Source organism: Populus trichocarpa, chromosome 9, assembly GCF_000002775.5.
Source record: "Populus trichocarpa isolate Nisqually-1 chromosome 9, P.trichocarpa_v4.1, whole genome shotgun sequence".
Classification (NCBI taxonomy): Eukaryota; Viridiplantae; Streptophyta; class Magnoliopsida; order Malpighiales; family Salicaceae; genus Populus; species Populus trichocarpa.
This window is the reverse complement of record NC_037293.2, coordinates 12,558,007-12,583,789: the sequence shown is the minus strand read 5'-3', so window position 1 is coordinate 12,583,789 and position 25,783 is coordinate 12,558,007. Positions and strand designations below refer to the sequence as shown.

Sequence of the window (25,783 nt, the reverse complement as noted above, 5' to 3'; positions counted from 1 at the left end):
GAGATGTCATGCACCATACGAAGCAAAAACTCGTGACGTGTAATCCTGCTCCCCCATACGTTGTTCTTTACTCTCTTGCACTCTCTTCAATTCCTTCCCTGATTTTATTTTATTCTCACAAATATTAAACCTATTTTTCTATAATATTGCCTATCTCTCTCTCTCTCTCTGTCATCACACCATTATTGAAGAAGGATAGCAAGATGGAAGGAATCCATTTCTCATCCAAGAAAGAAGAAGATCCCACCATTAATATAGGTAATAATCACTCAAATATTGCTTCTACTAGATCCACTAGCCAGAATATTCTTGCATTTTCCACTGATCAAGCAAGTACCAGCTCAGTTTCTCCACATCATGATGGAGATTGTGAGGCTGGTCATGAAGCGCTGTTGCATAAAGATAGTGGACGTGAAAGATTGAAGAAGCATAGAGAAGAGGTAGCTGGCAGGGTCATGATACCAGATACATGGGGTCAAGAGGATTCGCTCAAGGATTGGATCGATTGTTCCGCCTTTGATGAGTTGCTAGCCCCCAATGGAATTTCATCAGCTCGCGAATCCCTTGTTGCTGAGGGACGTAAAGGAAGCTCTCCAAGATTGGGGATAGCAAGTAGGTGTTGATGATCACGATCAATAATATTATCTTTAATTAATAAACCTTTTCCTTGATTACCAGCTAGCTAGATCATATATATAAGTAGCTATGATCTAGCCAGCATGTGTTGATGATCTTATTAATTATTTCTTGATCTTATATAAACTAAGGGACATGATATGTAGATTAAACTTTAAAGCAAGAACATGATTAGTGTGGCTTAATTATGGCTAGGTGGAAGTGTATTAATTAGCTGTTCAAGGATATATGTAAATTAATCTCAAGTTTAGGATTTGTATTGGAGTGAGAAAAGGCTTCTTATGCACTTAATTACTTGTAGTCTACCTAGTAAATTACTTGCTGTTCTAATAATTAAGATGATTAAAACCATACTTGCTTGGTTCGAGGTATTGTTTTATTAGCGCACGCATACACGCGTTAATTAAATTAATAGCTAAGTAATTAATACCATTAATTAATTGCTAAAAAAAATCAATCATCATTCTCGTTCGTAATTAATTATAAATATTAAACATTCAAAGTCGATATATTGATCAACTAGATTTTCCTCTTAAATTACACTCAGGCAATGGAGTTGGGTATCGAGAACGATCATTGCAATAAGAATAAATCAAATGTTCAATCCTAAATTTCTCCATTTTCCCCTTTCTCTCAGCTGTCAAACCATTGAAAGAATTCAAATCTGTGGCATTACCACACGTTTCAGCAGCTGACTCTTCTCGGGCTGGGTTGGCAGAGCATCCATACAGCACAAAACTGGAATATTTAGCAATGAAAGGAGCATATTTATAATCAACCTTGTTTTGGCCTCCACCTGTTGCCCAGCTAGATCCATCCCATACTGTAGCAAATAAATTCATAGCCTTAGAGGGAAAATCTCCACCCATGGCATCAATCTTTTGAACCTCTCTAACAGGAACATCATCCACGTAGTAAACGATCCATGTACTGGTCCAAAGAATACTATACGAATGGAAATCTTGAGTAGGATCAAACCAAAGAGTGTACCTCTCTTCACGTCCCCTACCTGTACTTCCATTGCCATATAAATTGGTTTGGAGGGTCCAAGGTTTGCCTCCAGTATTTCCCAAGAACTCAAAATCAATTTCATCGTGATTAGTTGTGTGCTCATCAGCATTTGATGTGTAATAAGAGACAACAACTCCAGCGGTGTAATTTCCTGGTAATTTGATGGAAGCACTGAAATATGAATAGAGATACGTGAGTTGTGACGCAAAACCAGAACCTGAACTTTGATCAAGGGAAATTTGAACTGATTTTCGTTCATCGTCAAGAAAAATCACATGATCATTCCCAAATAAACGAATGAATGATTCATTGAACGATGAAGTAGGTAAACCATGTGATGAGAACCCAAGAACACAAGAAGGGATGAAGGCCATGCAAAGAATAAAAAACCGTAAACAAGAAATATTAAACAACATTTTTCTTCTTAATTAGCTAGGGGTTGAAGATGAAAAAGAAGGAAAAGAGAGATGGTAAATACCAAAGAGTGGAGCCTTTAAAGACTACTTGGAACAGGGCCTTATTGGCCTTCCCTCCAGGAATCTCAAAAAATATTCCAACATTTAATGTTACTACCATATTTATTTCTTTCCCTCCAAAATGAAGATTTCGACAATAATTACATGCTTAGAGTAAAGTACAATTTTCCAATATTATTGCTGAAAAAAAATAGAAAAACGTTGCCAAATTTAAATTTTGCATATTTGAGATAATTAATTTCCCTTGATATATATATATTGTCGTTTGATTTTGCTGTGCCAGTAATAAAAAAGGATACAGCACACAAAAATATTTTAATTCTCATAAAGAATTGATCATCCAGCTGGGCTTTATCTACTGCGTAATAATATAAAAAAAATATTTTCCTCATGCATACCATATATACACAAATATTTATTCTTAAAATATCTGTGATATATAGTGGAAATGGTTGGCCAAGAGGAAAGAATTTTCTTAATAGATTGTCCGAGGAGAAAAAAATCTTATTGAATATTGTTTGGAAGTCTGCTCCTGATCTCTTGGACATGCTAATAGATTTAAAATTTAATATATACCAAGTTCAGGATAACTATATTAATAATGATTGTGTTGATCATAATTATGCTTCACGCACGCATGAGAAGGATAGGTATAAAAAAGAGAGTAATGTTAACCGAATATCTTTCTCGAGATCATATATAAGAATCTCGTGCATTGACGTTAATGAGTTGAAATTAATTCTTTGAAAAATAAATTTGGAAAGGATGTAAATATTGAAGATTGGGGCTGCAGGTTGCAAGAAATATTCTTTTTTATAAGTGCTGCTATATATGAATGGTTTTGCTTAAGATTTTATTAAACAATAATTTAGTTTTGATGTACAGTAACCAGCTGAAATTACCCTTTGCTACTTTTCTTTTTTTAAAAAAAAAAAAAAAAGCTTAGAAATTAATGAGGAAGGCTAGAATCCAAAATATTGGGAAGCAACTATTAAAATTATTATTTTTTTACTATGTAAAAGATAAATAAATAAATAAAGAGTTTGCCTTCAACATCAAAAAGAAAGGATATGGTCTCTCTCTTCTTGTATTTATGAACCTTTTTATCTGATTCTAAATGGACCCTCTGTATCTTGATCCAAGTATCCTTGATGCGTGCATATCTTGTCCTAAATTTCTTCTAATCTATCCTGATTTCTAAGGTCACGAGCTACCACACACACACACACACATGATAAGCTTTTTTAATGAAACAGAATCTAAAACCCTACAGCAAAAGTTAATTTGCAGTTCAATATATGTCTCATTATGTGTTCCCTTGCTTGTAGTAAAATTAAAAGATGGCATTTGATCATCTAGCTAGACATCAAGAGGAAAGACAGCTATGATCAATCTGTGAGGTAAAACATTGTGTGGTTGTTGTTTATCCATTATTTCTCCTCATATCCAATATCTGACATAGATTTGTTGATCTGTGGGGACATTTCGCAGCATCATTCTGGCCAAGGAAGCATCCTGCTGTTTCACGTAGGCAGTGTCCAAGTGCTTTGCATTTCATGGATTACGACATAATGCTTCCAAGTAACTCCAGCAATTCAGAGATTCGATAATTTAATCTGTGTGATGAAGGATTTGCTGCTGCTGCTTGGAACCACTTCTGATCTGGATGTTCATTGTACTAGGCTCGAGGTTCATGCACAGTGCTTCACTAGACACCAAAACAATGCTGGGAGCTGGGAGTGGTGTATATATATATATATATATTCAAGTATATATTATGTTCATTTTACACTCTAATTGCCTAGGTTTTTTCTCCAGTACTTCAAACTAATGAACCCACAAAGAATTCCGTGATCCTTTTATTTCCGCTAACTCTTAATCCAAGCAAGTCAACACAACTTTTTCTCCATGATACAATTTGATTTAGGTATTTTAATCGATGTATTTAGCCTTCCATCGCAGTGATAGATATATTTATAAAACTCGATATAGTCCATGTTCTTGTTCAATATTCATGTTACAGGTTGGGTGGGTCACTTTAGGTTACTATATCAATCTAAATCATTATTATTTTGAGTTTAAATTTATCGAATTAGTCTCTAATCTTGTTTAATATAAAAGCTAGTTTAGATCTAGTTAGATAGATTATTTTATTTACCCTAAAAAAAGAGGTTTTAATATTTAATTTTAATCATAATAAATTGAGCTTTTTTTATTAGATGAATTTTTAAAATGAATCAAAAATCAAAGCAGACCAATTAAATATTTTATAAACAAGTAAAATATTATATATATTGATAATCTTGCAGTGATCACCAACACAAAAATATATAATCACCAACTTATATTAATTAAAAAAATTTATTTAATCCATGAACTTAATTTTTTTCAAGAAATTTTACAAACTTGAACTTATAATGGGTTGACTCGTTATAACCATTTGATGTTTGAAAGATTTTCAAATGAGATTTAAATTATTTTTTTTAATTTTATTATTTTCGTATTTAATTTTAAATCTACAACCTTAATTTAATATTTTCTTTTCTTTTATTTCTTATACTTGTTTAGGATTCTGAATGTTTTACTTGGAAATGTTAATTTCGAACTTGTTTAAAGAGTTGTAATTCCTTTTAAAAATGCAGATAATTACATAAAAAAATTATTCAGTTAATATAACTACAAACAAGGCTCTTGATATTAAGATCTTCTTATAAAAATTCAGTGATCTTAGACATAAGCATTATACCGATGTTAAAAAGGGAATTTGATTTATTTATAGAATGTTGAATTTGATTCAATGCCATTCTTTTTAAAAAATTGATTACATGAAAAACAGAATTTAAATGGAAAGGGAAAAAAATGAGTTGAACCTGGGCGGGCGTCCAAGTCAACTAAAAAAAATCAATTAAAAATTTGTTAATTAGGTAGATTAGTGACGACTAATAAAATACTAATTAGTGGCTGGCTCCAATCCAACTAGGTTATTTCTAGTGTTCATGGCCAGTGGTGGTAGCACTTGGGGCATCCGTCTTTCGCTTTAAAGAGCCGCCTCTTCCCTTTCGAAGATCCCAAAAGCCACCAGCAACACCTCTTCAAGTAATATCAACACCACCTCTTCTCTACAACATCGTACTCTCCGCCTCATCTGAAGAAACCTCGCCACCCCACCAAAGTAAGCTCCTTTTTCTCCCTAGTGTTGGGTTATTTTTCAGTGGTTTGATTCTCTTTGAAGTTTATGTTGTTTTGCTTTTTTTTTCTTTTATGTGATGTAGTTCTTGATTCTATGGAATTTGTGGGGTATGTAAAATGTCTGTGTCTTTCAGAAAGTGGGAACCTCTCTCTCTCTCTCTCTCTCTCCTATATCTTGTTTTGGTCGACAAGAACAAAACAAGTTTGAGTCTTTAATCAATTTGTGGTTCCTGTTTTTCGTTTTGTTTTCTAAAATATTGAGGTTTAATGGAAAGGAAAATTACTGAAAACAACATCTTATTAATAGCCCTTTGATTTATTTGACGTTTTTTTCAAGCCACTCGCTTGATTCTTAATTCTTACATGTTCCATTAAAATTCTTTTATGATTTTTTAACTAGTTAGGTCTAGGATATTGGGTTTAGTCTTCAAATGGGTGACATTTTGGAAAGAAAGGGAAAATTGAGAAACTGGGTTTGGAAGTGTAATACCAGTAGTGTCAGGAGTCAATCAATTGGTGAAAATGAGAGTTTTTATATTTTTATTGCGCCTCACCCTTGTGATTAGGGCTTATTTGGGCTGTGAAAGCTCTAGTCTAAAAGGTTTTTTCTCTCACTTTGCAACGAAAAGGAACCATCTTGCTAGCTGATCTTGCATTGTTTGTCGTGGAGCTAATTCTTGTGTTTTGTTCCTGTGTTTTCTGGAGCTTGCTGCAAATTATGTTTTTGTACATGCTAAGCTGGGAATGTTTTGAATCTGGGTTGCCTATGATATCAAGTTTTTCTAGTTCCTTATTATTACTGCTAAACTTCTTTAGCAATTAGCATGCTAACTAATTTTATGAACTTCGATTTACATAAGAGTAGGGGATTGTTATTTCTCTTTCTTTCCAAGAATGAGTAGCTGATCTTGGCTTTTACTTCCTTTATGTTATCTTTTATAAGATGGAGCCTCGAGTGAAGAGCAGAGAGCCATTAGCTTGCTCTTCTCATAGTGCTCCAAACATCAAATGCCTTCTCATTGTAGGAATGGATTATTTGGTTCCATTTTGTTGTGAATATAAGTGAGGCATACATGCTAAATATGATGTGATCGTATGCTTGAAGGTATTTAAGAATCCATGGGCTAGGAGCAGGGAGCCTTTTTTTTACTTGTTCTTAGGATTTCCTTGCTCAATACTTTTGAATTTTGATCAGTGCTGCTTTTCCTGTCAATAATGATGCAGCTTCCTTAGCATGTCTGATTCGTTTTGTTGTGGTGCTATGCAAATATAAAAACCTCTAATGAGATGGCTGTTGTGTAAAACTGCCAATGAATGATTCAACAATGGTCTTTATAAAATGGAATTTGGTACCTTGTCCTGCAATTCATTTCTTGCTGTAGGGTGACAAGAATTAGGGCTTTCAAATTCCATGCAAAAAGAATGGAACCATTTGATTCTTACAAGTATCAAAATATCTTATTAACCAGCTGACAATTTCTATTTTGTGTTCTGGGGTTAAGATGACAACAGTGAACGCTCCCTTCCAAAGTGTGCTCAAAACTGCACTCCAAAATCGGTTTACCAGCGCCATTGTCAAGAGCCCATCCTCACTTGGATCAGTAAGGAGTGTCTCTAAGTCATTTGGCTTGAAATGCTCCCCCAATTACAAAGCATCAATGGCAGTGTACAAGGTTAAGTTGATTACACCAGAAGGCACAGAGCATGAATTTGAAGCTCCAGATGACGTGTACATCCTAGATGCCGCTGAGAATGCAGGAATTGACCTGCCTTATTCTTGCAGGGCTGGGGCTTGTTCTACCTGTGCTGGGAAGGCGGCATCAGGTTCTGTTGACCAGTCTGATGGTTCATTCCTCGATGAGAATCAAATGGGGGAGGGCTATCTTCTAACTTGCATTTCCTATCCAACTTCTGACTGTGTGATTCACACTCACAAGGAAGGTGATCTTTACTGAGGGCTTTTGCAGTCAGAAATCGGAATTGACTTGGAATGTAGTTCTGTGATTGTTATGGATCATTGAAATGATGGTAAAGGCTGTCATAGACCTTTATTTCTGTAGGGATTTCGTCTTTGTTGTGTAATTCCAATATGGTTTCTTCTACACGGTACTGTAGTAAATAAATAGATGCTGCGATTGATTTCTGAAGTTTTCAGGGGTAATCTAAATCTAATTCACTCTTAACTCTCAAAGTTGAAACTTGCAAGCATGGCTGCAAAGAAATTCAGAAGGTGACAGCTACAAGGTAAATACAAGGCAAAAAAACCAACAGAAACCAACATTCATGCATAAGCAAAAATAATATTGGGGTTTCAGTGAAATAAAGAGTGGGGCATGGCCACTTCCAAAACATACAATGTTTGGGATGAGCTTTCGTTATGCCCTTGAGATGGATAAAAAGGTGGTTTCCATGGTCGACTTGTACTCGTGTTATCATAAGCCTAGCCCAGGACATTCAAGAGATAAAACGAAACTGAATAGATTTTAAAGAGTCAGATTAGATTTTAAGCTGCAAATTCAAATTATTCTCCTGCCACTTTTCATCAACAAACAAGAGCACATTTTGTATAGAAAAGATTGTAAATATCGATTAAAAGAGGCGAAAAAAATTGAGGCATGAAACCCTTTTCCTCCTTTGGTCAGAAAGAAAATTATAGTTGCTTTGTGTTTGATTACTTTTGCTATGGTTTTGTAACAGTTCTTTCTCCATTTGAAAATCTTGTCAAAAACTAGAATAGAGAGCATATCGAGACAAGGGGTTGTGGCCAGATCAATTGGACTCTAGATACAAATCATGCAGAGCAACCCTTGCAATCAAAAGATAACAACCACCCTGCAGAAAATAAAAAAAACAGATGAGGTTTTGCTCTTGAATCATTAAAAACAAATCTAGGAATTGATGGAATCAAGGCCTTGGAAGTAGAACTAGGGATTCAGGGGGTGTTTGATGGTTTAACCCCTTGTCGCCAAAGGGAAAGCACACACGTCCTTGGTTTTGATTTGAGAAACCAGTGCCTTCATATCCTCATGGAGGGAGGCTGCTGCCTAACACCTCTGTTGTTTTTGTGGTTTCACTATCCCACATCGAAACGTATTGCTCAAAAGAGTGTAGACGCACAGTATAAAAAAAGAAGCATGAGATTTAACCAGGCATACCTTTCTCGGCCTTTTGGCTAAGATCAAGTGTAGTATCTGTTCTTATCAGTTTAATATCTGATACGTGGACCAATGGTCCACACGATATTAAATTAATTTTTCAAGGGGGAGGGCCCGTGACAGTAGCTTGCTATTGGGGTTCTCAAGCGTCGCCTTTGTGTTGCACTATTGCATTGGCCTGGCGCACCCCTCCAGTCCTAGTTAAAATAATTTAATGTTATTAGCTCCCAAATTGAGAACAGATTCCGGTGGGAACGCAAATTAATATATAGGATTTGGGCTTTACGAAGGTTACGCTCTGATCATATATTTTTTATCACTATTTTTCTTGTTAGGGTTTTTGTTTTTGTTTTTGTAGCCCACGGAGATGATCAACCCCCCCCCCGAAGGCTATTGGTGAAAGTTTAAATGAAAATTGAATCACATGGGCGGCAATATTCTATAGGTGCAGTCACTGTGTCCGAGTGTTTTGCAGAAGCCACAAGCCCCACATACACAATCTCAAGACATTTTGGTTTAGGTTATTATTAGACCTTTATATCAACTTGGGTCAATTTATGGGAACCCTAACATACAGGAGAAACAGAAACCTGCTCACAGCTCTCAAAACGATAACCAACACATTCTCTACTAAATCACTTGTGGGGCTTGGCCTCCAAAACCGTTTGACAGTCACCTCCATTGGACATTGCATCTGGACCTCATCCAGTATAGCCCACATAAATAGCTAGAACTAGAAATATCTGAAAACAGCAAGTTCTGTCTTTTAGATCTCTTACTTACAGTTCCCAAAAGAGAAAGAGCCTGCATCTTTTCATAATAGCTCGAACATCAGCAAAATCTACATTAAGCAAACCTGGCACCTGTGGAAGCAAAAAAATCGCACCATTAAAAGAGGAAAAAGAATAAAAAAACACTGCTGAATATGGTTGAGAAAGGAAAGGAATAAAAGACACGAGACGGGCCTAGAGACACCGGATAAAGCCCAAAAAACCTTAAAATACAAGGATTTTAAGATACAAAGGGTGGATATTGCCCCCCAAGTGAAGGTTTCAGGTTCAAATCCCCCGCTAGAGAATTATAAATTGGGTGGAATAAAAAAGTATGGCTCATTAGAATTTAGGATGGATAAAGGGTTTGTTCGGTATTGTCTTTCAATCTAAGTTTAAATTCGAGCTCCCATTAGATGAATGTTTCAACAAACATGATCAGATTCGTTTACAAAATTCTTTCCAGGAAAATCACAAGGACAGGTTTGCAATTTTCTTACTAATGAGATGATATGGAATTTAGATTACAACTGAAATTTAAGAAATCATGAGAAACAAGGAAACTTGTAGTGATATGGGAGAATATGGAATGCCATAAAGGATGGATTGGTCTTGGCATTCATTGGGTTTTTCAAACCGTGCTCTGCCCCCAAACCCTGAAAAAGATGTCAAGGGTGATTTTTTTGCTAGGTAAAAAATATATATATGTGTGTGTGTTATCCTAACAGGAAGTGTTCGCAATGGATCGTAAGTTGAAGTTAGCTTGAAGATTTTGTGGAGGATGATGAGACCAAGATGGACAAGAATCTTCAACAAGTGGACGAGGCTGCCTCAGAGCTAGTGCGTTGTTTTTCTGGAGGAAAGTTTAACTTTATGGTTTCAAAAAGACTAAAAGCACATATTCGAAAGACCAGTTTTGACATTTAGCCTTCGCATCTTGATCACCGAAATCTCTTTGCGTTCCCCTGACATCTTTAGAGGTTGAGCAGGAGACAGAATCGGTGAGGCACCATTTCCTTTTTTGTTTCTCGTGATCTCTGAAAATCTCAGTTGTAATCTAAATCTAAATGAATTTTCCTTGAAAGAATTTTGTAAATGAATCTATCCTTCTTGGATTGTTTAAAAAATTCATCTGATGGGAACTCAGGATTGAAATATCCATGGATAAATACATCAAGCTTGAATCGAAAGACAACACAGAACACCCATTTGTCCATCCTAAATTCTAACGAGCCATACTAATTCTTTCAAAAAAAATCCCATTTTTACTGCCAAAGTCCTTTTATCTATTTGGTTGATGGGATTCCTCGTGCCTGGATAACGCTTGAGTGACATGTCTGGGCTACGTTTGAACAGTGATTTTCAAAATATATTCGAATTAGAGTTTCATGTATTTTTTTAAACAATCCAGAAACATCAAGAAATTATTAATTTAATGGTTTCTTATAAACATACTTTTATAAAAATCTTCTAATGGGAACTCAAAGTTGAAACATCTTGGAAATATTCGATTGCTGTAATTATGTTTTGTTGAAATCCTGTGTTGGTGAATTATGATGAGCCCTCGATTTAACACTTGATAGTGAAGCAAAAATGATCCAGCACTTTTTTCAAGAAACTTGCATCGCAAACAAGGTTTGGCCCTTCGATTATCATATCAATGCTTGACCTCTCAGTGCCTTCAATCCAACATTAGTTGAAAATCATGAAGGAAAAAAAAGGGGGAAAGCGACTCGTCTTCTTTTATATTCCTTTCTTTTCCATTAACTTTTGCATGTAGCAGTCTCTCCTTCAAATGGACAAAACCCTATGTAGTGCGGCATTTATGGTGCTAGATGCGTCCCTAGTTTTCCACATAATCCTGTTCAGTTAATGTTTGACGATAAAAATAAATAAATATAGAAATAATAAAAACATGCTTGGTTGTAGTGACAAAAATAAAAATATAAAATAGAAATAGTATATATTTAGAATGAATTTCTATCATTAGATTCAAATCAACATTCACTCTCTATCATAGTCTCCTGTACATCAAGATAGTGACAAAATACTATGTATTAATAAAAATCATGCTCGTATGTAATGAGTATCTTCAATCTTTCCTTTTTTTCTTTCTGGAAAAAGACCGGTCATTATTTGTAGCCCTTCAAGATTAAGCTTTTCATGAACATCTCACGAAAGTGAAGAATTTAGTATAATCTTCTGGGCCATAGAAAATGGCCACAGATATCTTTTCAGTGTAATTCTATTGGGGAATAGCAAAAAGCCTCTTTCCAATCCATCTTTAACACCAATGGAGAATTCAGTATTTTCCTTTCTTTTCTTTTTAAGAAGCACTATGTTCCTGGTGGACAACATCAGCCATCAAACGATGTCTTGAGATCTGGTTTCTGGTAGTTGGTACTCTCACAAGTGTGTTGCTCTGTTTTTAAGGTAAAGAATCATTATTAAAGTGCTGATGATTTAATCGACGGGTGTTTGATTTTAGTAATCCAGTGGTAGAACATGGTTTGGGACCACATTAAGACTTCTTTTTTCATTTTGAAGCCATCGCATCCAATTCAGTGAGAATTTATTTTTCATCGAAATTCGATGAAAAGCACATGATTCCATCGTGGAATGTGTATGGATTAGATCTCTGTCAACAGAACTTTATCTAGAGATAAAATATCCATGCAAGACTTGAAAATCAATAAAATATTTCCATCTTGGAACCTGGCATGTGATTTTGAAGAAACAGATGTTTTAACCGTCAGGACAACTTTTTCCATGTCCAAACCCTCTCGTTGTTCTTCACACCATTGAAGTTAAAGTCTCACATAATCACATTGCAATACAATGTGAGTGTCATGTATGACAATGTTATTAAACCTAGCATTGTCCGGTGAATCAATTCAATGGCTCGTTAATACGGGACTAAACTCAAGTCCAGGGTAAGTAGATTAACCTGATAAATCAATTTATTTTTTTGATTTATTTCAGCCAATCAAAGTTAAATTAGTTTAATTTACACTTTATATTATACTATACTTTAAAACGCGTGGGAAAGACACTGTGGAAGTACTGTGGACATAGACTCATTACATTGTGGACGATATTGTAGCACCAGGTGGCGTTGTCTTTTCTGTTTTTTAATCAAAAGGTGTTACTGGGTCTGGCTCCGCAGCCAGACCCAAGAAAAAACACTATAAAGGTACTGTATATATAGTATTTACATTGTAGACCACACTGTAGACACACAATGTTTATACTGTGGACGACACTGTAGCACCAAAGAGCATTTTCTTTACTGTTTTTTAGTCAAAAAATATTGCTGGGTCTCTCTCCACTGCCAGACCCCAGGATATTAGGTCTGGAACCGCACGCAACTATATCTAAGGATATTAGGTCAATTTCCTCAGCCAGAACCAAGAATATTTGGTCTGACTGTTTAATCGGACTCAATGTTTTTGGATCTCGTTGGAAAACCCTACCCAATGTTATTGGGTCTGACATTCCCGCCGGACCCAAGGCTCCTTCGGTCAGGCAGCCCAACCAGATCCAATAGCCTATGGTCTGGCGGCTGAACAGCCCTACCTAAGAATATTGGATGTGGCTTCACAGCCAGACCTAAGGCTATTGGGTTTGGCTAGCAATGAAACCCAATTGTTTTGCTTGCCAGACCCAATGATATTGGGTCGAACTTCACATTCATATTAAAGGATATTGAATCTGAGATTTCCCTAGGTTGTTGGATTTAGTACTCTATACTCTTTATATTTATTTTATATTTTTAAAAAAATATTATTAAAGCGCAGTTAAATATGTTAGTGTAAACGATAAATGCGTGTACAGGCAGAAGGAATGCAGTTATGTTAACGTGTGATAGGTGGTAGAGTATTGTGATTTTCAAGACACCAGCTAGCTAGTTAATATAATCGTTGAGGTTTCCTGAACAAGATTAATGGCCTCCAATGCCGTGAGCTTCTTGCACGGCTTGCCCATGCCTCATTATCGTTCATGATGAGTCCAAATTAAAACACTTGGACCTTGTCCATCTTTTTTACCAATTTAAAACCATGCTGCGGGAGAGAGAGCTTGATTCTGTATTTTTTTTTTTAACCTAAAGTTTAATTCTATCGAGTCAATGGAAATGGTTAGATATGTAAATATGTAACCCCACGTGTAAGATTTGATCTGTCAGGGACATGCTTAGAATATGATAAGCTTTAATTCTTCAAGCAGTATGTGTTGACTCTGAACCTGGAATTGGACTTTTGACTGTTTTATTTTACAAAATAAAATACGGCGGTGGGATTTTTGTATCTGTAATATATATATATATATATATATATATATATATATATATATATATATATATATATATATATATATTGTTAACTGTAACTCTTTCTTCTTGTTAACTGTAAAATTTACACCAATTATTTATATATATAGTTTAATTTATTAATTGTAGAGATCCATTGGATTCATGAGAAGGCAGCAGGGATACCCTTTCCCTTTGTTGTCAATTTTGTTGTTGCCTCTTGGTGTCGAATTTTTTTAAAAAAATCCGATTTCAAGTCATTAAATATAACTTGTGATTTTATTAATTGGAGAAAAAACAAACATGACACGTGCGAATGCTGAGGGGCGAGCCGACATTTGATTGCTTACGTGGCAGCCGCGTGATGGACGGTGGCTAACACGGGCACTCCACATAGGATTCGCGTCAGCGCTTGGATTATATAATAATTAATTGGTAAACTGTATTCTTCTCCGCCTCCATGATCGTGATTTAACATGTTTTAATTTCAATGCTAAGTAACTAACAATTAAAAATACTGATGTCTAACCATCTAGAGGTGGTGACCCAACAGTAAAATTTTGAGATTAAGAGATTTTTTTTTTTGTGGTCTCAGGTTCGAGCTTTGTGGTTGATCATATGATGGCCACTGGAGGCTTACATGGTTGTTAATTTCAGGGCCTATGGGATTAATCGAGGTGCATGCAAGCTGACCCGGACACCCACATTAAACTAAAAAAAAAAACTGATGTCTTGCACAGGCTTGTGGGCCAACAGTATTGACAAGGTTTCCTTACTTTTATTTTCTAGGTTCGAGTTTTAATGTGCGTGCATATGACTCCGGTGATGTTTTATTTGTTTATTGAACTTGTAGGGTGTTTAGTGAATCTGAAAATTAGTTGTGGTGTGTAAGCTGGCCCGAACACCCCGGATTATAAAAAAAAAATACCGGTGTCTTTCAAACTTATAGAATCTTCTCCGTAAGATGTATGAAAACATGTATGCTATGCTGTCTTAATTCAAAATGATGGATATATATATATAAACGTGCGTGCTCGCTCGTCTGGAGTAAATAAAATAAAAACATTATATAATTATATAATTATATATATATATAAAGAAATAAAAACATTAAATAAATATATCTTTGTACATTTTTATCCTCTTAAAATACCAATAATAATAACCAACATGCGTCATCTCTGGAAAACTGAAGCATCAGAGCTCAAGAGGCAAAAGCTATTTAACAAACTGTAAGGACAAAAACTGGACTTTACCCGTTTATTGATTAATATTAATTAACTGTTCATTGGTTTCGTTTTCAGATTTCCTCCCTCCCTCCCTCGCGCTCTCTCTCTCTCTATGCTGTGGGCAGTCGCTTGTTGATTTGGACCTCCATGGAAAAAGACCACTTTTTTCCTTCCTCTTCCCTCTATCTTTCACCGCCTTCTTTCTTTCTTTCTACACATCAATCAATTATAAACAAGATTCTCTCTCTGATCGACACTTGCTGGTGGCGCATCGTGTCAAGATCATATTGGCTTTCACTCCCTGTTTGATTTATAAGACGGTGTTTAACAGTATAGTAATATTTGTTTTTTAATATTAACATATCAAAACGTTATGAAAATATAAAAAAAATTAATTTAAAAAAAATTAATTTTTTTCTAAAACACCTGTAAAACATAAAAATAAATGGCTTCTACTAGAAGAATATATTTCAGGTCGAGGGATAAAGATTCTATGCTCTCGTGATTAGTCTCGGGGAATATAGCACAGTTAATAACTCACGAGCTAAATAAAACTCTTGATGATTGCTACTAATTACCATGTAGATATATGTTCATCATGTCCCAACTGCGTTATTGTATCCTTGTAAAATATTTTATAACAAATATCATCTAATTTCATGTTGTTCTAGTTTAATTTTTATATATATAAAAAACTAATCGTAATTAAGAGCATGAAAATACATCCCCATAAATAAAGGTAAAATAAATACAATAAAGTCCTAATCTGGATGCACAATTAATAAAATATAATTTTTATTGTTTACCATTAAATAAAAAAAACAAGATGAACAATAAGATGCTTAATTAGGTGTGCAATATATTATTTAATCAACGAAGGGTGTGCGCTATATGTTTACGTGCACATGTTCACTTCCTTCTCATGTTTTTTTGTTTTTTTTGTTTTATAGTATAATAATTCTATGAGTTGAAAATATAGAATTTTCCGCCACAAATTCGTACATGGTGTACTCAACTTATCTCCGACTGTGTATTCAATTCAATTCCATTTTCATTTTCTCTTCAATAATTGTTTTCTTAACACATCTGGTCAAAGCAATTTCCTTTTTGCTTTCTTTAGCGTACTCCGCGTTGAGAATTGTCAAATTGCTGGCTATTGCTAGCCAATGATATTCCTCACGCCGTTAATTAATGATCCTTCACTGCGCCTGAGAAAAAGCTTCACTTATCCTGTTTCCATGGCCGGCTCGCCCCATATCCCAGTATGTACATTGCTCGTGATCAACTCCCACGCGTACATTTGACCGGACACGCGTATGATACGCATGATAACTCCAAGGTATGGCAGTGACTCGAGAATACCTTAACCGTTAGAACTTGTTCGAAACCCCATTAACCACATCATAAATCCACAAAATATGATAGCAGGTGCGTCCAAGAACAAAATCATTTGATAAATTTGCTATAGCTATGTAAAATGTGACTAGACCAAGATGGAGACAACTTTGTAATTACAGAAAAAAGCAAACCCCTTACGTCTAAGAAAACAAGTGGGACTTTAAAATATATAAAAAAGGATTACAAAACAAAAAATGTATACAGGAGAGCTCAGAAAAACTGAATTCGCATTCCCATACTGGCGTGAAAACCTGCTACAAGCAGCCATCGCTATCTGACACTATGCAAAACACTATAAATACCATAGCTTTTTATCTTGCAATACTGCTTTGTTAGTTGGCAAACAGAAAAGTCTAACTGTCTGTTGTGTGGCCTCGTTTAAACCAATATCAGATCAGTTATGGCCACTTACTCTGTCCATCTTCGTCTTCTTTTCTTGCTTCTCGCTCTTTCAGGTTAGTTCTTTCTTGTTTCGACTGCCTTTTGCATGCATTGTTCTGCTTGTTCGTTTTCCAGGAAAGTGCGAGGAAAGAAAATAGATGCTTAAGTTGCTGGCTTAACTGGGTTGCCTTTTTTATTGTTGTATACTGTATATTCAAGCTTGGAAACCAAGGTCTGAGAAATTACCACCAATATTAAAAAAAACTGATCCCTTTTGCATTTATTTTTCGTAAGTCTATGGTGAATTCTGTGGGATTTACCTGTTTTCGTGTTTCTTCTCTCGGCGGGTTTCCTTTTATGAGTTTGGAACTGGGATTTTAATCTAACTGAAGCTTGATGGGAATAATTATGAACTGGAAAGGATCCTGTTACTTGTTGAACATTCATAGTGGCATACAAAGCTAGTAAATTTTATTCTTATTCGAGTTTTAGACTCAAAAAGTTTTTTTATGTCCCTTAGGAGTTTTTTTTTAAAAAAAATATTTTGATATTTTTTGTTCATTTTTGGAGCAGAGTTGTTTTTTTTTTTCATGTGGGCATCTTGATCATATTTTCTTCAATACAGTTTTGCACGCATATTTTAATTTCGGATCCTGACTAGAAGCTATTCCTCGGATCTTCTGCATTTTTGAATTGTGTGTTGTGATGCTTGATGATTCTGGTTCTTGTTCCTTTATTCTCTGGTGTTCCTATCATGGTTTAGTTTGTTCAACTTAAAACTCTGTTTTTCGGATTCAGGTGTCCATGTCCTTGGTGCTGGGTTTGGAATTAACTATGGACAGATTGCCGACAACCTCCCATCTCCCTCTCGTGTTTCCGTGATGCTTCAATCCCTCGACGTCAGCAGGTTAAAACTCTATGATACCGATCCGAAAGTCCTGCAGGCCTTTTCTAATTCAAGTGTTGAATTCATTGTTGGGATTGGGAACGAGTACCTCCAAGACATGGCTGATCCTGTCAAAGCTCAAAACTGGGTTCAACAGCATCTTCAACCCTACCTCGCTCAAACCAAAATCACTTGCATCTCTGTCGGGAACGAGGTGTTCATGAGCAATGATACTCAGATATGGTCAAATCTCCTTCCGGCAATGAAGATGGTGCATAACACTCTTGTTAATCTTGGATTAGATAAACAAGTGATTGTCACTACTGCACATCCCTTTACCATCATAGGAAATTCCTACCCTCCTTCATCCGGGACTTTCCGGCAAGATATTATCGGATACATGCATGCGATCTTGGATTTTCATTCTCAAACCAAGTCACCATTCCTTATCAACGCATATCCCTTTTTTGCATACAAGGATAGCCCAGGCCAAATATCTCTAGATTATGTCCTTTTCCAGCCTAACGAAGGGATGACAGATCCAAACACAAATCTGCATTATGATAATATGTTGTACGCTCAAGTAGATGCTGTGTATTCAGCAATTAAAGCAATCGGACATACAGATGTTGAAGTTAAGATCTCAGAGACAGGTTGGCCATCCAAGGGGGATCCTACCGAGGTTGGATCAACACTACAAAACGCAGAGCTATATCATAGTAATCTGTTGAAGAGAATTCAGCAGAAGCAAGGCACACCAGCAAAACCATCCGTGCCGATTGACGTATATGTTTTTGCACTCTTTAACGAGAATTTAAAGCCTGGTCCGACATCTGAAAGGAACTACGGGCTCTTTTATCCCGACGGTACTCCAGTTTTTAACATCGGATTGCAGGGCAATCTTCCTGGAATAATGTATTCCTCGGCATCCAATATAAATGTAACTCATATTTTATCTCATCATCACCATGTTTTGGTTTAAATATAATTAACAACGAATCTAATCTCTTATATTGCATTTCGAATGATCCTGCAGGCATTGTCTACCTTCAGCTTGGTGATATCTGTTCTAGCATACTTGATCCATGCTTAGGCTACCCGAATTCCGGAGGGAGAGATAAACAACCAAAATCTAACACCACAAATCGCATAGCCGCAGGAAGATTTTTTCTAGGTGAGATACTGAGTTCATTTTAATTGAAACAGTGACCATCTCAAGTTCTGAATTGTTCATTCCAGAAATTGAATTCAACTAAAGTTGGCCTGCTCATTACCTAACCTGGTTAGGTTCAGATCAAATTGGTTGACTTTTGATACTGTATATGGTTTTGCTTAGAATAGTCTGCAAATCACATGGTTGAGATTTCTGAATCATCTTAGCAACTTTTTTTCCCCTTAGGATCTGTAAGGTAGAACCCATCTGATGTTGCCTACTTCGTGCATGCACCAAGTGGGGATGCTTTGACATATAGTGTCTGCTGTTTTGAAATCTAATTTTGATGTTGAAAAAAAAAATATATATATATTTATATATGGCAATGAGCCACCAATATTCCTCCTTCTCTCTAATAATGCATGTGAATCTTTCCTTGAGCAAAATTCTTGCCTTCTTCAACTAGACAAAAGTCCAAACTTGCTTCTATCAGGAAAAGAACCTGCTAGGGCCGGGCGGCTTTCGGCAGCAGTTTTTCAATATCTTCTTTATTGTTTATTTTTTCTGAATGCTCCAAAATGGATACCTCTCCATTTTTTGTCTTGACTTTGAGCTCTCTATCTCTAAAGACGGCTACCTCTTTGTCTATACCTTTATTATCTCTATCGTAAAGGAGAATTTATCGCATCAGCCATAGTTGTATCGTTCTCCCATGTCTATTTCAAGTGAACATCAGCAGGCTTAACATTGCTGTCTGGTTAGCTTTTTGATATTTCATGAATACCAAAGGATGGTCCGGTCCAAAGTTTTTCTAGCATCGTAGCTGTAGTAGTTTCCAACACGTCTAGGTATTCAAGCATTCAAGTCCAAGACACTTTCCCAGCTCAATACTTTTATTTGGGAAAAGCTAAGAACAAACGACTCTTTAGGTTTTTTATAGCAGTTTTTATTCCTCGGCCAGCCTTGTGGCTTCGAGTGAAAGATTAACATTTAACCCTTTTGTTGAATGAAAATTATGATTCATATTCAACATGTGTAACATCAATTGATACTTGAGCATAAAGTAGGCAGGTGGCTATCAACATCACGGACAACCTGCTTTCACACAGATACTTCTTGTTGCATCAGAAATGGCCCAAACAAGGATAAGATATGCATACAGGCGATTCCACTTGGCCATTCGATAGAGTGACTAGCTATCTACTACCATGATATTTGATTCTCAGTCGCTACATGATCAAATATTTAATGAGCTACCTTTACATAACCTAAAAAAGTTGCTGCATCAATCTCTCTATGGTCCCAATTGCTTTGTTAGATATTCTTGTTTGGCTCTTAGAGACCATGTAGTGTTGAAATGTCTAGGAAAAACAGAGACCAAGTTTGCTAGCAGTTGGCTTGCACAAGCTGTGACATCCACATCATGTCACCTCGCCGGCCTTTTTGTGTGTTGGGGAGCTGCTACCGATTAATTATGATGTTCACAGCATTTAACTATAAGCTGCTACCAATTAATTATGATGTTCACAGCTTTTAACTATAATCAAACTTCTGGTGTTCTGTGATGTATTGCTCAACCACATGACTACTACACTGCCACAGTATCTTTATGCAGGGAGAGAGAATGGCAGCGAGGGTCTTGTTCCTATCACAAACATATGACTAAAGCTGTTTCAGTAGTCTAGCAAAGCATCTATACAAGTTTCATTGTGTACTATTATTGAAAAAATGACATTAATCACTAACATGTCAGGATGTTGTATCCTGGATTGGTAGTTCTTCTATAGATTTAAATTATAGAAATATCGGGGGCAATAAGGTGAATATGTGCTAGGCAGAGTTCTTCCTTCTCAAAAGAAAAAAGAAAAAAAGAAGCTAGGTAGAATTGTTAAATTCAAATTCTTGTTCAAATGTCTAATAAGGAAGAACACGGTGAAGATTTACAAGGCTTCAACCAGTCTTGTTTCTGTATTTTGGGTGCCACAAATTAATTATGAATAATATTCTTGTATTTATCCCGGTTATAAAATTCGATTTCAGTCAACTCATTAATCTGTATGATATATCAAATTGTTTTTCCTAAATCGATGATGTTTTAAATTAAAAAAGATAATTTTATTTTAAAAAATCAAAATAATATTGTTTTAATTAAAAAAAAATTGAATCTACCTTCCAAATTCTTAACACAAGAGTCGGTTATATATATTCTCTAATGGAATTTCAGCTTATATAAGGAGGAGGGCTAAGAAAACTTTATAAGAAACACAGTGAAAGAAAGGCGACAAGTTTGAACTGCTAAAATCAACAAGGTTAAATGAACTTTTTTGAAAGTTAGAGTGGAAATTACCCCTTCTTCTCCATGTAAGTCTGCCCTTGCATGTTTGTGTATACATATATTTCAAACAAAAAAAATATAATTTAATTCATGGAAATTTTCAAGAACCAATCAAATTTTTTTATAAATTAATTAAGAAAATTGATTTTTTTTTTTATGGTAGTAGCTTCCTTGGGTAGCTATAGACCAGAGGGTGATTTGTAGAGTACCTATATCCCATATCTTTTGATGCGGGATTTTGTTGGGTATAAAGAAACACGAGTCACGAGACTTTTAGACAAATCATGTCCTGTCTTTAGACTTAAAAACAAAAAAAAATATTATTTTTTTATGATATTTATGTTATATATAAAAAAAGAAAATCTTGAAGGATCACATTATGTTCTTACTTTTACTTTCAAATGTTCATATGGCAAAGCAACAATCTCAATGTGCTTTCAATTCATTCTTCTCTAAAGAAGCAAGCACTCTTGGTTAACATTGATTGATATATACATATTTTGATTTGATTTGATTTGGAATTATACTATGTATTATTTAGTGTCATTAAACCATATATATTTTAAGACTCTTATCTCTTAATCCTAACACAAATATGTGCTCTGTACATTTTTTTTTGGATTAGCACTACCTAGCTGGACTAATCATGGAAACGCACAAGTTCCGAAGACCCGACTAATCATGGAAACGCACAAGTTCTTAGCAAAGAATTTCTTGCAGGTACATTACGTTTAATTCATGAACTTTATCTAAATCCGATGAATCCATGGAATTATTTGTACCTAGCAAGAGTAGAACCTGAAATCTTAAACATGAACACAGTACCAATTCCGAGCTCTTCTCCACGAGGCCAATTACATAAAGATTACACACACACACACACACACGTGCATCCCTGGCCCTTGGCTACTAGGTATCAGGCCAACGCCCAACTAAAACATATTGTATCCAAGCCAGCTTTGCGATGACCTCATAAAATAATTACTATGACATATTTTCTTTGCTTGTAATAAAATATAAAAAAATACGGCAAATATACGTACAGTGAGTCATCAGTCATAATGGTCTTCTAATCATTCGCCCACGAACGGTCAACCTGGCTTATTAACCTGTTCCTTGTAGCTAGAGTTTCCGGAAGCTCGATCCTCTTGAATTAATCATTTAGAGATAGATTTGGCTAATCAGTTGTTGCTTTTTTATAACAAAGAGGGTATATTTCGTTTCGTGATTTGTCGATGTGGTATTGTGTGTGGCTTTCTCAAAGGTCTCGCGTTTTTCATGCTCCCACGTTCCTACAAACGCTCTTAGCTCAGAAAAGTTTTGCCCCTTTTCATATCTTACAGTTGCATGTCAGAAAGAATTGGATCACTACGAGACTGCAATTTTTTATTTACATTACTTTTGGCCCCTGAGAATTTACCAAAGCGAACCCATTTTGAGAGGAGGCAGAGGGGAGGGGAATAGTGGCCTCATTTTTTTGCTTCGAGCATGAGTTTTGTGGGCTACTTTTGTTTCTTTAGGTAATCACTTACCTTCATGTCTCTAAAATTGAATTCTGAAGGCATTGCAGCATGACCAAGTTGGAATTCTAGCCTAGTTGGCAGAGAAAATGGCAAGTTGCCACTTAATGCATTGCTTGTAAGCAAACCGTAAGTGCTCAAACTATCAAGGATCCCAGTTGGTGTGAGAGAGAGTGCACTTTTTGGTCACTTTTAGCTTTGCATAGCTGTTTGCTGTCAACAATCCTGAATCAAATAACAGTGTGCTGTATACTTGAAGGCCAAAAGGAGGTGAGATGACAGGATAACAGTGTTTGCTCCAGTGGCAAAGGTGAAGACGAGTGCTTTACATTTTGTCTCTGCAAATAAATTCTAACACTTCTTCGAATACGTAAAAGTTTTACTTTTCTGGTTACTTTGACAAGATCACTTCAAATTTGTCTTGGGAAGAGTTTGAAATTCCAGTGACTTCAAGTTTGCCATTCTGAGAAACCTTCGAAAAGTAAGATTGAATCATCGTTCTGAGGCTTCACATCATTGTTCAAATTTGAAAGCATGCAACAGATGATAATTGTACAACCTAGTCGCCTAGCGGGTATATTTACAGGGGGGAATTCTCAGAATATAGCATAGGCAGAGACAAAAATCAAATCTCTGCTCTCATTTCTCAAAATATTGAAACGTAGCTTAATTTACATGAAAATCATTACACGCTTGTCACCTCTCAATGTACAAGTTCTTCCTAAAATAAAAAATTTAAATACAAGAACTCTTGCATATAAAATACCAACACACAGAAAATAAATAAATAAATGCACACAAGAACTATCTCAATCTAGTATCGTAAAATGAAAAGTTTGGTGATCAGTCATACGATACAAGAAATGGAATGACCATGGACATGAATTCATCATAATTAAATGTTGTTGTGCCGGTATGACGCTTATCCTTCTCCTTAAATTTTTCAGTCAATCCCTGAAATCACAATGGATTTACAAGGTCACTTTCGGAACACAAACATGGAATCAAAGGAGGAAAGTAACAAGAGTTTAAATTTGTAGGACTATGATCTTACCTTCAAAATCATGCCGCATCTGCACGTCAAACACAATAAAACAAGTAGTTTAGTCAGATCAGAAGTAAAAGTATCCTAGAAATGCAAACAAGAGCATCAGCGTGGGAAAACTTACTCGACAAAACTGTCAAAATTGAGTTCAATCCTTCGGCCACTTCCATCATCATACTTGGAAATCAGAACCTGAAGAACCGAAGATGGAATAGCAAACCCAAGGCTATAAAGAGCATCCCTCAGTTCAAACAAATCAATTTTCCCACTCCTGTCTTTATCATATCTCTCAAATATGCCCTGCAAGAGAAAAACGAAGTTCTCTTTCAATTGCTAAAAAGCATGTCATATAATAGCATAAGAAAATAGTGCCGGAAAAGCAACAGCCACTTAATGACAAGTATATTGTTTGCCAAGCATTCTAACTACTCAAATGATGTATGGTGAACCTAGAATTGGGTTGCATTGACAAACTAATCTGATCCTTCTGCAATATAAAATATGTTCCTCTCTTATCAGTGAAAACCTTAAAATTTTGTGTCAAATGTTCATCAGCTATACGAGAAAGACCAATCACCAAGTCATTCCAAATTTTTCTTTATTGAGAATTCTGGTGTAAACTTTTCTTCTTTAAAAAAAAAAAAAAAACAAGACCACTTTTTTTTCTTAGTTTTCCCCTTTCTCCCATCATCGATTCTATGGAAAGCTAACTTTATAATTGATTTTCCATATCAGAAGCAAAAAGCTTTAGTAATAGATGTTGTGAAAGAGTTCCAAACAGTGTTATTTGTCAATTGCTTTGCTTCTGCAGCCATTAATAATAGTTAAGAAAAGCATATGCTTTTTAGATGAATGAGAATCAAGAACAGCTATGAGAACATTGGCCACTATCAAATAATTCATCCAGCTAAATCAACTAAGTTTCACAATACATTTTCCTGCAAAATCCAAATCAGCTATCCTCCTCCATGTTTAACCTTTCCTCGGTGTTATAAAGAATGAAGAGCATGGAATGGTTTAAATGCCTCGCATCCTCAAAGGCAATATATAAGAAGGAAATACGACTCAAGAGAAACAAGAAGAGACTGCTCACCCTCCACTGACCAAGACAACCCCATAAAGCAGCAAATTCTTTGGGTCCTGTATTAGGAAAGTTCAGCCAAATCAATACATGCAATGATACCAAAAAAGTTAAAGTAAAAGACATCATTGCAGATGAAAAGAATCAAGGCATTCTCCCGCTGCCCAATTTGAACTGGTCAAAGAAATTAATCAAAGAGAGAACCAAAATCCAATTTTATTTAGAAGTCAAAAACATAGGCATACAAAAATTAAGCCTAAATAGTTCTTCAATATTGAAGCAAACAACAATCCAAGATCCAATTTTTCTAGTACACAGCATGGTAAAACATGTCAAAATATCCAGTCACAGGTCATGAATTAAACCAATAAATCCAATTCAAAAAATGAAAGTTGAAATCTATGACAAGAAATTAACATCCAATGGACCCATATACTGATAAGCTCTCGAATTGTCTTACAAAATCAAGAAAACTCAAGAACATCAATTAAACCCAAACCCCAACAAGAGAAAAGGAAATAAAGACCAACCAAATCGTAGAGGATCATGAGGATTCTTGAAGAGAAACATGAGCAACCTAATAGTCCTAATACTAAACCTTTGGTAACCAGAAGAAACAGCTTGTTGCAACTCGTTCTCGTCAATAAATCCACTCCTATCTCTATCAACCATCTCAAAGCTCCTAATAACATCTGGAGATGTCCCTGGTGGAAAACCTGAGTGCCCATATGAAGAGCCACCACCATTGCCCTGTCCATAATAAGACTGCTGCTGCTGCTGGCTGTGGTTACTTTGATGAGAAGTGCTGTATGCCTGACCTCGTTGATCATATGACTCAGGTAGAGATGGAGCAGAGGGTGCATAAGATGATGATGATGATGATGATGATGATGATCGTGGTTTTTTAGAGAAAAAAGACATGGTTCTTGATTCAAGAAATGCTTGAGAAACAAACAAGAAAGCTAGGTGCTTTTGTATTTGGGAGATTACTGAAGAGAGAATTTTTATAGGCTACTAATGCTTGTTGGCCTTGCTTAGCTTTTGCTTCTTGGCTTTGGTTACGGCTGCTTGCTTGAGTTAGCTTCGGGGTTTGAAAATGGTGAAATGGTTGTCTAACCCCAGAGGTGGACAAAATTTTGGTAGTTGATAAGTGATCGACGAAAACGTGTTTAATTCTATATATATAAAAAAAACCCATGAAACAGGAGTGAA

The 25,783-nt window shown here is 35.7% G+C and overlaps 4 protein-coding genes, 1 long non-coding RNA gene and 1 other non-coding gene across 13 annotated transcripts; 4 read left to right on the top strand and 2 right to left on the bottom strand.

Annotated features, from left to right (window-relative positions):
- The first annotated feature begins 48 nt into the window (after positions 1–48).
- On the top strand, positions 49–1,686 carry LOC7460058 (uncharacterized). Its single transcript, XM_002312782.4, has 2 exons — positions 49–612; positions 1,274–1,686. Exons 1-2 carry the CDS (start codon positions 204–206, stop codon positions 1,408–1,410), a joined length of 546 nt encoding a protein of 181 aa, XP_002312818.2. The 5' UTR covers positions 49–203; the 3' UTR covers positions 1,411–1,686.
- Positions 1,687–5,090: 3,404 nt separating this feature from the next.
- LOC7474908 (uncharacterized) lies at positions 5,091–7,459 on the top strand. Its single transcript, XM_002312783.4, has 2 exons — positions 5,091–5,295; positions 6,815–7,459. The coding sequence occupies exon 2, from the start codon at positions 6,815–6,817 to the stop codon at positions 7,265–7,267; it is 453 nt and encodes a 150-aa protein (XP_002312819.1). The 5' UTR covers positions 5,091–5,295; the 3' UTR covers positions 7,268–7,459.
- LOC127905759 (uncharacterized) lies at positions 7,280–8,640 on the bottom strand. Its single transcript, XR_008060094.1, has 2 exons — positions 8,297–8,640; positions 7,280–8,144 (listed from the first exon to the last, which is right to left on the bottom strand). It is a non-coding gene; the product is annotated as an uncharacterized LOC127905759 (long non-coding RNA).
- LOC112328713 (U2 spliceosomal RNA) lies at positions 8,464–8,659 on the top strand. Its single transcript, XR_002983902.1, has one exon. It is a non-coding gene; the product is annotated as a U2 spliceosomal RNA (small nuclear RNA).
- A 7,731-nt stretch (positions 8,660–16,390) lies between these two features.
- Positions 16,391–23,253, top strand: LOC7460060 (glucan endo-1,3-beta-glucosidase 14). Of its 8 annotated transcripts, none has more exons than XR_008060092.1 (5): positions 16,391–16,625; positions 17,350–18,377; positions 18,474–18,611; positions 21,551–21,645; positions 22,496–23,253. XR_008060092.1 is itself a non-coding variant. In XM_006379302.3 (3 exons), the coding sequence occupies exons 1-3, from the start codon at positions 16,571–16,573 to the stop codon at positions 18,528–18,530; spliced, it is 1,140 nt and encodes a 379-aa protein (XP_006379364.1). In that variant the 5' UTR covers positions 16,391–16,570; the 3' UTR covers positions 18,531–20,619. The 8 variants fall into 8 exon arrangements, 1 of the variants encoding a protein (XP_006379364.1); XR_008060091.1 differs by having other exon boundaries at positions 22,487–23,253; XR_008060093.1 differs by lacking the exon at positions 21,551–21,645.
- On the bottom strand, positions 23,067–25,735 carry LOC7460061 (probable calcium-binding protein CML48). The gene is made up of 5 exons (XM_002313558.4): positions 25,102–25,735; positions 24,584–24,630; positions 23,615–23,790; positions 23,500–23,518; positions 23,067–23,399 (listed from the first exon to the last, which is right to left on the bottom strand). The coding sequence occupies exons 1-5, from the start codon at positions 25,490–25,492 to the stop codon at positions 23,289–23,291; spliced, it is 744 nt and encodes a 247-aa protein (XP_002313594.1). The 5' UTR covers positions 25,493–25,735; the 3' UTR covers positions 23,067–23,288.
- Positions 25,736–25,783: the final 48 nt, after the last annotated feature.

Excerpts from the sequence above, each read along its gene's own strand:
- LOC7460061 (XM_002313558.4), bottom strand. The coding sequence starts at position 25,492 with ATGTCTTTTTTCTCTAAAAAACCACGATCATCATCATCATCATCATCA. Across the intron at positions 24,631-25,101 it reads TCATGATCCTCTACGATTTG|GACCCAAAGAATTTGCTGCT; the intron begins GTTGGTCTTTAT and ends TTCCTAATACAG. Across the intron at positions 23,791-24,583 it reads GTTGTCTTGGTCAGTGGAGG|GGCATATTTGAGAGATATGA; the intron begins GTGAGCAGTCTC and ends TTTCTCTTGCAG.
- LOC7474908 (XM_002312783.4), top strand. The coding sequence starts at position 6,815 with ATGACAACAGTGAACGCTCCCTTCCAAAGTGTGCTCAAAACTGCACTC.
- LOC7460058 (XM_002312782.4), top strand. The coding sequence starts at position 204 with ATGGAAGGAATCCATTTCTCATCCAAGAAAGAAGAAGATCCCACCATT. Across the intron at positions 613-1,273 it reads TCCAAGATTGGGGATAGCAA|CTGTCAAACCATTGAAAGAA; the intron begins GTAGGTGTTGAT and ends CCTTTCTCTCAG.
- LOC7460060 (XM_006379302.3), top strand. The coding sequence starts at position 16,571 with ATGGCCACTTACTCTGTCCATCTTCGTCTTCTTTTCTTGCTTCTCGCT. Across the intron at positions 16,626-17,349 it reads CTTGCTTCTCGCTCTTTCAG|GTGTCCATGTCCTTGGTGCT; the intron begins GTTAGTTCTTTC and ends TTTCGGATTCAG. Across the intron at positions 18,378-18,473 it reads CCTCGGCATCCAATATAAAT|GCATTGTCTACCTTCAGCTT; the intron begins GTAACTCATATT and ends ATGATCCTGCAG.